At 48.2% G+C, this 9,222-nt stretch overlaps 1 protein-coding gene across 1 annotated transcript; it reads left to right on the forward strand.

Annotated features, from left to right (window-relative positions):
• Positions 1 to 602: 602 nt before the first annotated feature.
• PSMB3 (proteasome 20S subunit beta 3) lies at positions 603 to 9,222 on the forward strand. Its single transcript, XM_079950126.1, has 6 exons — positions 603 to 736; positions 3,333 to 3,517; positions 4,601 to 4,708; positions 7,038 to 7,215; positions 8,005 to 8,099; positions 9,005 to 9,222. The coding sequence occupies exons 1-6, from the start codon at positions 734 to 736 to the stop codon at positions 9,051 to 9,053; spliced, it is 618 nt and encodes a 205-aa protein (XP_079806252.1). The 5' UTR covers positions 603 to 733; the 3' UTR covers positions 9,054 to 9,222.

Consider the following 9,222-nt stretch of genomic DNA (forward strand, 5'->3'; position numbering starts at 1 on the left):
ATACAGTACAAGGCAACATGGGCATAATATCATAGGGAGCTGCAATACAGGCAATAATGAAAATATTTCACACGGTAGGGATATATATATATATATATATATATATATATATATAAATTTTTTCCAGACGAAGCGCAGAATGTGATCCTGAATTTCCCCCTGGGGCTGGGGACTAAAATCGATACCCATTCCAGATAAAAACATTAGCAGGGTTGCAATAACACTTGTAATGCAGAAGATATTATGGATAAAATGGAGAGAGACTTAAAATTTGGACGAGGAAATAATATGCAGTTGAAAAGGTTTATAACAGGACCCATGGGAGGGGAAGGTGGGTAGTCTATAGAGATTCGGAGGAATCTCTAAATATGGGTATGTATTTTGTATTGTTATAACTCTGCACTTGTAAAATATAAATAAAAAAATTTTTTTTGGAAAAAAAATCCATTGCGAACCCGGAAGCTATTTCTCCACGAGAGAAGATGCGTCTCTCTCTATTTTTTTTATCTCTACGTGCGAGGGTACTGCGAGGGAAGGAGGAACCATGACTCTTCACATCCTTCTGCCGGCCGCTCCGAGGGTGGAGGCCGAACCTTGACTGACGGCGCCCAGCTACCCAATGGGAAGCGGCGCGAGTGGCCACGCTAGCCAGTGGCAGGGAGGCGGGGGCGGGGCTTAGCGGCAGCGAGCAGGAGCGCGGAGATCAGGGCTCGTTTTCTTACCAGCGTCCATCATGGTGGGTTCTAAAGGGGAGCTGGGGTGGGGGGCAAAAAATGACCAGCGGAACGGGGTGCCACTGGACCAAGGTGGTCGAGGCGCTGATGGGCTGCTCCTGGCTGAATCCCGCCTCTGCCAAGATGGGAGCCCTCGGCCAGGCTCTGGGTGCGAATCGCCGGGGGACGAGGGAGGGAGAGGCCGGGGAAAGGCGGCTCCCCTTCCCGCAGATCCCGTGGGAAAGAGGAGGGTGGGCTGCGCTGGGCTCTGGCCTGATCCAGCCCGGGCTCTGGTAGAAGCGATAGCGAAAGTTGCCCCCCATCAAGTGGTTCCAGGCATCCACCCTGGGTTGGGGGAATCGAGGCTTTCTTTATTGTCTACATAGGGGCAGATGGGAAGGTAGTGCATCTGGGACAGAGTTTCCCCAAACCTGGGCTTGCAGCTGGTGTGTGTGTGTTTTGGACTACAGTTCCCATCATGCCTGACCACTGGTCCTGCTATAGCTAGGGATGCAGGTGGCGCTGTGGTCTAAACCACTGAGCCCCTTAGGCTTGATGATCAGAAGGTTGGCGGTTCGAATCTGGTAGAAGCGATAGTGAAAGTTGGCCCCCATCACGTGGCCCGGGGTTGGGGGAATCGAGCCTTTCTTTATTGCCCACATAGGTTCTCAACCTGTGGGTCCGCAGATAATGTTGGACTGCAACTCCCATCATCCCTGAGCTCTGGCCTGGCTAGCTAGAGGTGATGGGAGTTGTAGTGCAACAACATCTGGGGACCCACAGGTTGAGAAAGGCTGACGTAGGAGCACATGGGGCTTGTCCATCTGGGACAGCGTTTTTCCCAAACTTGGGCTGGCAGCTGGTGTGTGTTTTTTGGCCTACAGTTCCCATCATGCCTGACCACTGGTCCTGCTATAGCTAGGGATGCGGGTGGCGCTGTGGTCTAAACCACTGAGCCCCTTGGGCTTGCCGATCAGAAGGTTTGAATCCCCGTGACGGATCGTCCCGGGCTCTGGTAAAGCAATAACGAAAGTTGGCCCCCATCAAGTGGTTTCAGGCGCCTGCCGGGGTTGGGGGAATAGAGGCTTTCTTTATTGTCCACATAGGGCAGTGGTTCTCAACCTGTGGGTCCTCAGATGTTGTTGGACTACAACTCCCATCATCCCTGAGCTCTGGCCTTGCTAGCTAGGGGTGATGGGAATTGTGGTTCAACAACATCTGGGGACCCACAGGTTGAGAAAGGCTGACATAGGGGCACATGGGGCTCATCCATCTAGGAAAGTAGTGTATCTGGGACAGAGTTTCCCCCAAACTTGGGCTTGCAGCTGGTGTGTGTGTGTTTTGGACTACAGTTCCCATCATGCCTGACCACTGGTCCTGCTGTAGCTAGGGATGCGGGTGGCGCTGTGGTCTAAACCACTGAGCCTCTTGGACTTGCCAGTCAGAAGGTTGGAGGTTTGAATCCCCGTGACGGGGTGAGCTCCTGTTGCTCTGTCCCAGCTCCTGCCTACGTAGCAGTTCGAAAGCACACCAGTGCAAGTAGATAAATAGGTGCCGCCCTGGCGGGAAGGTAAACGGCGTTTCTGTGCGCTCTGATTTCTGTCACAATGTCCCGTTGCACCAGAAGTGGTTTAGTCATGCTAGCCACGTGACGCAGAAAGCTATCCGTGGACAAACGCTGGCTCTCTTGGGCTGAAAGCAAGATGAGCGCCACAACCCCAGAGTCACCTTTGACTGGACTTAACCATCCAGGAGTTCTTTACCTTTACCTTATAGCTAGGGATGATAGGAGTTGTAGTCCAAAAACAGCTGGAGGCCCACATTTGAGAAAGAAGGAAGATTCTGATCCTGAGCGTCTGCTGCCTTGAGGGGATATCTTTGAGAGAAGAAAAGGCTAAGGAGTGCACAAATCTGGAGTGGGGTCCCTAACACAGTTGGGCGGTGCCTTGTATGCTTTTTGTATGCCAGTGTGGTGTAGTGGTTAAGAGCAGTAGTCTCGTAATCTGGTGAACCGGGTTCGCTTCCCTGCTCCTCCACATGCAGCTGCTGGGTGACCTTGGGCTAGTCACACTTCTCCGAAGTCTCTCAGCCCCACTCACCTCACAGAGTGTTTGTTGTGGGGGAGGAAGGGAAAGGAGAATGTTAGCCGCTTTGAGACTCCTGAAGGGGAGGGATAAAGCGGGATATCAAATCCAAACTCCTCCTCTTCTTCTTTCTAACAACAACTGCAGCCAAGCTGGTGCTTAACGTATTGCTCTGCTTTCCTTTGGACTGCATCAGCGAGGCGGGGGGGGGGGGGTCTTGTCGTCTGGGCAACCCAGGACCTCCATATGCACTGCACAGTCTTGTTCCCCAGGGAGGTCACTTTGGTGTTGCTAGCACAGCATTTTGACTTTGCCCCCAGAGGCGCACTCTATTGCTTACAACATTTGGAAGAAAGTGGGAATCGTGTCAGATCTGCAACACACTTTCCTTACATGTGTGTAGTTGGCCTTCGTACCGAAGAGGCTCACACATAGTGGTCTGATTTGGAAAATCTCCATCCCAGTGAAAAACTGTTGCCGAATTGGTTTCTTAATAATGTTGACTAACCAGCCTGCCTTCTCCCTCCTTTCCCAGTCTATTATGTCCTATAACGGTGGGGCCGTAATGGCCATGAAAGGGAAAAACTGTGTGGCCATTGCCGCTGACCGGAGGTTTGGTATTCAAGCTCAGATGGTGACTACGGATTTCCAGAAGATTTTCCCAATGGGAGACAGATTATTCATCGGTTTGGCTGGACTCGCCACTGATGTTCAGACAGTGTAAGTATTTGTTCTTGCTCAAAGCAAGGAAATTGGTGTTGTCCAGTGCTAGGGGCCTTGGGAACTGTTTTTGGGAGGTTCGTGGCTAGATTTTTGTGAATTGCTGCTCTTTCGGTCTTGGTATCCCCAACTCTTCCAAAATGGGAAGAGTGGCTCTCTTGGCAAGGTTGCTTTGAAGTTGCAAATATCAGAAAATGTTTTGGAATATCAGAAAATACAGATAATGTTTTGTAGTTTTTCTCATCACCTGAGCTGTTGGACTGGGACAGTTTTTTCCAGAGGCAAAAATTCCCTGCAGCTGAGCATGTTATAGATCACCAACACACACACATCCTGTGAACTGAAAGTTAAAATATTCAGTACCTTGAGGGTTTGTTTTTATTTTGCCTTTTTAGAACACAGAAGCCAAGTTCCTAGAAGAATGAGCTACATTTCCCCCTCTTAAAACAGAGATGGGAAACCTCTGAACTCTAGATGTTTTTGGACTCCCAATTCCCATTATCCCCAGCCAGCATGGCCCATGGTCAAGGATAATGGGGTTTGTAGTCCAGCAATATCTTTGTCTTAGAACAATGCAATTTTGAATTGAAACTCAGATCAAATGCAAACATGTTTTAAGAATGGCTTATTAAATGGCATTGCCTAATTTTTTTCACAGGGTGTGTGTTTGAGAGCAATAACATATTGGCATTAAATAATCTCCCCCACCCCAATTCATAGAGACAATAGGTTCGAACTTCTAAATTTTAAGCTGAAGTTATCAAATTGTGATTAGTAGAGAAGTCTGGGCTTCCAGCCGGTGCAGGTTTTGCAAAGTACTTGCATAGATCTGTGTTGTATCCTGCAACAACTAAGACTTAGTCTTATAAATGATCTTGGTCTTATAAAAAAGAAAAAGAAAAAAAGGAAACTGGAGATTACTTAAATTAGTCCAAAATTCTCCAATAAACAACTGTCCGCCATGCCATGGGGAGCAGTTGCAGAATGTCCTGAGATATGTACATTGGGCTTCCTCAGCCACCAAGTGGAAAATGGATTTAGGGCCTTGAAATGGAATAAACACCAGTTTTTGTCTCTTAACAGCGCTCAAAGGCTCAAGTTCCGGCTGAATCTTTATGAGCTGAAAGAAGGCCGGCAAATCAAACCGCAGACCCTGATGAGTATGGTGTCTAACCTGCTGTATGAGAGACGGTAAAGGATTTAAAAGAATTGCATTTCAGCTAAGAAGTTCAGTAACATGCGGGCAGGGGGGTGAATGCATGGGATTGAACTGAAGATAAATCCTAGAACAGATTGAATCCCTAGCTGCAACTGAACTCCTGGAATCTCTGCTGGCTGGTGGGTTCTCTTGAAGCACCAGTTTGATTTGGAAGAGACAAGGAGGTCCTGTGGCCCATTCCTCCTGCTCAGAGCCAGTGTGGTGTAGTGGTTAAGAGCGGTGGACTTGTAATCTGGTGAACCGGGTTCGCGTCTCCGCTCCTCCACATGCAGCTGCTGGGTGACCTTGGGCTAGTCACACTTCTCTGAAGTCTCTCTGCCCCACTCACCTCACAGAGTGTTTGTTGTGGGGGAGGAAGGGAAAGGAGAATGTTAGCTGCTTTGAGATTGCTTCCGGTAGTGAAAAAGCAGGATATCAAATCCAAACTCTTCTCTTCTTCTTCAAAGATGGGATCATCCATCTGCCAACCCCCTCAAATTGTCAGGGAATGGTCTGAATCAGAGGATGGGGGAATGCATTCTCAGGCAGATCAGCTTGTCTCTGAAGAGAAGGAAGGGAAAATTTCGCCTCCCTTGTTTCCAGCAGTTTCAGGAGCAGAGAGACACAGACATGGAGCAGCTTTGACAGGAGTTGCCTAGTTACGAGATAATGGAAAGAGAAACAGAAGGGAGGGAACAGCTAGCAGAGATGTCATTAGAGCAGCGGTTTTCAACCTGTGGATCCCCAGATGTTGTTGGACTACAACTCCCATCATCCTTGAGCTCTGGCCTTGCTAGCTAGGGATGATGGGAGTTGTAGTTCAACAACATCTGGGGACCCACAGGTTGAGAAAGGCGGCATTAGAGAGTGTGGGGGACCCTCCCTCTTCAAGAACTAGGAGGTCCGACCGTATTAGAGAACAAAGAATGCAGAGAGGAGGAAGAGGAACTTCCCATTGGCGTCCAAGATGTTGCCAGGGACGGAAGCAGGAGAAATTTAGAGTAGCCAGCTGCTCTCCGTGTGGAGAGATGTGGATTTTTGCATGCAGCCAATTCAGATGACTGAATTAAAAAGGACTGTAAAATAAAAAAGGACTATAAAATGGGCTGGATGAATCCTAGCCGGAATTAAGATTGCCGGAAGAAATATCAACAACCTCAGATATGCAGATGACACAACCTTGATGGCAGAAAGTGAGGCAGAATTAAAGAACCTTTTAATGAGGGTGAAAGAGGAGAGGGCAAAATATGGTCTGAAGTTCAACTTCAAAAAAACGAAGATCATGGCCACTGGGCCCATCACCTCCTGGCAAATAGAAGGGGAAGAAATGGAGGCAGTGAGAGATTTTACTTTCTTGGGCTCCATGATCACTGCAGATGGTGACAGCAGCCACGAAATTAAAAGATGCCTGCTACTTGGGAGAAAAGCAATGACAAACCTAGAGAGCATCTTAAAAAGCAAAGACATCACCTTGCCCACAAAGGTCCGTATAGTTAAAGCTATGGTTTTCCCAGTAGTGATGTATGGAAGTGGACCATAAAGAAGGCTGATCGCTGAAGAATTGATGCTTTGAATTATGGTGCTGGAGGAGACTCTTGAGAGTCCCATGGACTGCAAGAAGATCAAACCTATCCATTCTGAAGGAAATCAGCAAGGACAGATCCTGAAGCTGAGACTCCAATACTTTGGCCACCTCATGAGAAGAGAAGACTCCCTGGAAAAGATCCTGATGTTGGGAAAGATGGAGGGCACAAGGAGAAGGGGACGAGAGAGGACGAGGTGGTTGGACAGTGTTCTCGAAGCTACCAGCATGAGTTTGACCAAACTGCGGGAGGCAGTGGAAGACAGGAGTGCCTGGCGTGCTCTGGTCCATGGGGTCACGAAGAGTCGGACACGACTAAACAACTAAACAACAACAACAACAAATATAAACTTCCCATTAATTCTTGTCTGTGAAGTTACCGAAGGGAGGGCAGGACTCTGCAAACCTGACACAAATCAATACATATGTCAGGCCAAAAGCTGGTGTACCGCAAAAAGTGCTCTGGGTAGCTCTAGAAAGCTACGTCTGAACTGGAGGGGCAGGGGAGTTCTGCCCTCCTCTCCAGATATTTGAAGATCTGGCCAATTCTAAGCATAACCTAAACTTCTGCATAGGCATCCCAACGGAAATGTGATTGGATGTATTTTCCTGCTGTTTCCCCTTTTCTCAAAGTTGAGTTTGTAATAGCTTTTTTTTAGCATAGCTTTGTCATGTCTAGATGGTGTTTGGGACGAGTTTACTGAATGGATAGCTAACACGCCTTTTCTTGCTGCTTTCAGGTTTGGACCTTACTACACGGAGCCCGTGATAGCCGGGTTGGACCCAGTCACATACGAGCCCTTCATCTGCTCCTTAGACCTGATCGGCTGCCCAATGACAACAGAGGACTTTGTGGTCAGCGGGACTTGCGCAGAGCAGATGTACGGCATGTGCGAGTCCCTGTGGGAGCCAGACATGGTAAGAGGGATGCCGCCTTAGCCAGGAGCACACAAGAAGCATGGGCATGAGTGTTTCTGCTTTCATTACCTTGGCAAGGCCAAGATTTTGTGGGGCTGCCTCTAAAAACGGCTGCTCTCGCTAATGCACAAATTTTAATAATAATAATAATAATAATGATGATGATGATGATGATGATGATGATGTTGTAATCCACCCCATCTCACGTGTTGTCAGATTACAAATTTAAGGGCCTTTAAAAGATGCCACATAATCTAATTCCTCCTTGTGCAAAGCTCGTTCTAGATACAACACACCTATAGGAATTCCAAATACAGTGGTACCTCTGGTTACGAATGCTCCGGGTTACGAATGCTTTGGGTTACGAACTCCACTAACCTGGAAGTAGCTGCTCCTGGTTGCGAACTTTGCCCCAGGATGCAAACGGAAATTGTGCGCCAGAGGCAGGCGTGCAGTAGGAGGGCCCATTAGCGAAAGTGCACCTCAGAATAAGAACGGTTTCAGTTTAAGAACGGACCTCCGGAACGAATTACAGTGGTACCTCGGGTTACAAACACATCAGGTTACAAACACTTCAGATTACAGACTCTGCTAACCCGGAAGTAGTACCTTGGGTTAAGAACTTTACCTCAGGATGAGAACAGAAATTGTATGGCAGCAGCGGGAGGCCCCATTAGCTAAAGTGGTACCTCAGGTTAAGAACGGTTTCAGGTTAAGAACAAATTAAGTTCGTAACCAGAGGTACCACAGTAAAAGACGAGGGTTTCTCTCTTCCTCTCTTGAATGCAGGAACCAGACGACCTCTTTGAAACCATAGGCCAAGCCATGCTCAATGCGGTGGACAGAGATGCCGTGTCAGGCATGGGCGTGATAGTTCATGTCATGTAAGTATGCTTTTGGTTTGTTGTGGTTGGGTCTCTTTTTCTTAGTACGTTTGCTGCAAAATATGTCCAAGAGGTTGATTGATCTTCATGGCTTAGCTGCTGGGAGAGTCGCTCTCCACGTACCAGCAGCAAGGTTGACCCAGAAAAATGAGTCCCATGGAAGTGATGAAGTTACCATATTTTTCGCACTATAGGATGCACCCGACCATAGGACGCACCTTGTTTTAGAGGGAGAGAACAAGAAAAAAGAAATCTCCCCCTCTCTGCTCAGTGCCCCTTCAGCGAAGCGGCAGGAGAAACGGAGCCCCTTCCATTTCTCCTCCCGCTTCGCTGAAGGGGCGCTGCGCAGCTCTCCCTCTCTGCTGAAGCCAGGAGAGTCTTGCGAGTTCCCGCTGCGCTCCAGAGGCTTCAGGCGGCTATCCCTGAAGCCTGGAGAATGAGAGGGGTTGGTGTGCACCGACCCCTCTCGCTCTCCAGGCTTCAGCGAAAGCAACGCGAAGCCTCCGGAGCACGGCGGGAGCGCTCCCTCTGCGCTTCGGAGGCTTCGTGTTGCTATCACTGAAGCCGAGGAGCCTGCATTCGCTCCATAGGACGCACACACATTTCCCCTTAATTTTGGGAGGGGGGAAAGTGCGTCCTATAGAGCGAAAAATACAGTAATTTAGTTTCCCCTCCTGCTTGGGGGTAGGTTTTAAGAGCAGCAGGCATTCCTGCTTGCACCAGTGAGAAAATGGTCAGCATCTGCAACAAGGGAGCTGGACTAACCTAGCTAAGCTCCTTGTTTTTCTAATGAGTGGCCGATACTTGATGGAAATTCCCCAAGAGGTAAAAAATATGATTTACACTGCAGGGCATCAGTGTGAGAGTTCACCTCCGTTTCTCCTCCTCTTTTCTCTCTTCACCAGTGAAAAAGACAAGATTACTACCCGAACACTGAAAGCTCGTATGGACTAAGCAAAAGGCACAGTTGTTTTGGGATGCTCAGTATTTTACTTGACATTATCTTAACGGCTGGAATGCTCTTCTGTTAAGAAAACCGTATATGATTTTGTTCTCGGAGCTCAAAATTATATATGATGGAAATGAGATGTATTGTTGGCATAATAAATGTTTTCACTAAGAA

This window comes from Podarcis cretensis (assembly GCF_951804945.1).
Source record: "Podarcis cretensis genome assembly, chromosome: 13".
NCBI lineage: Eukaryota > Metazoa > Chordata > Lepidosauria > Squamata > Lacertidae > Podarcis > Podarcis cretensis.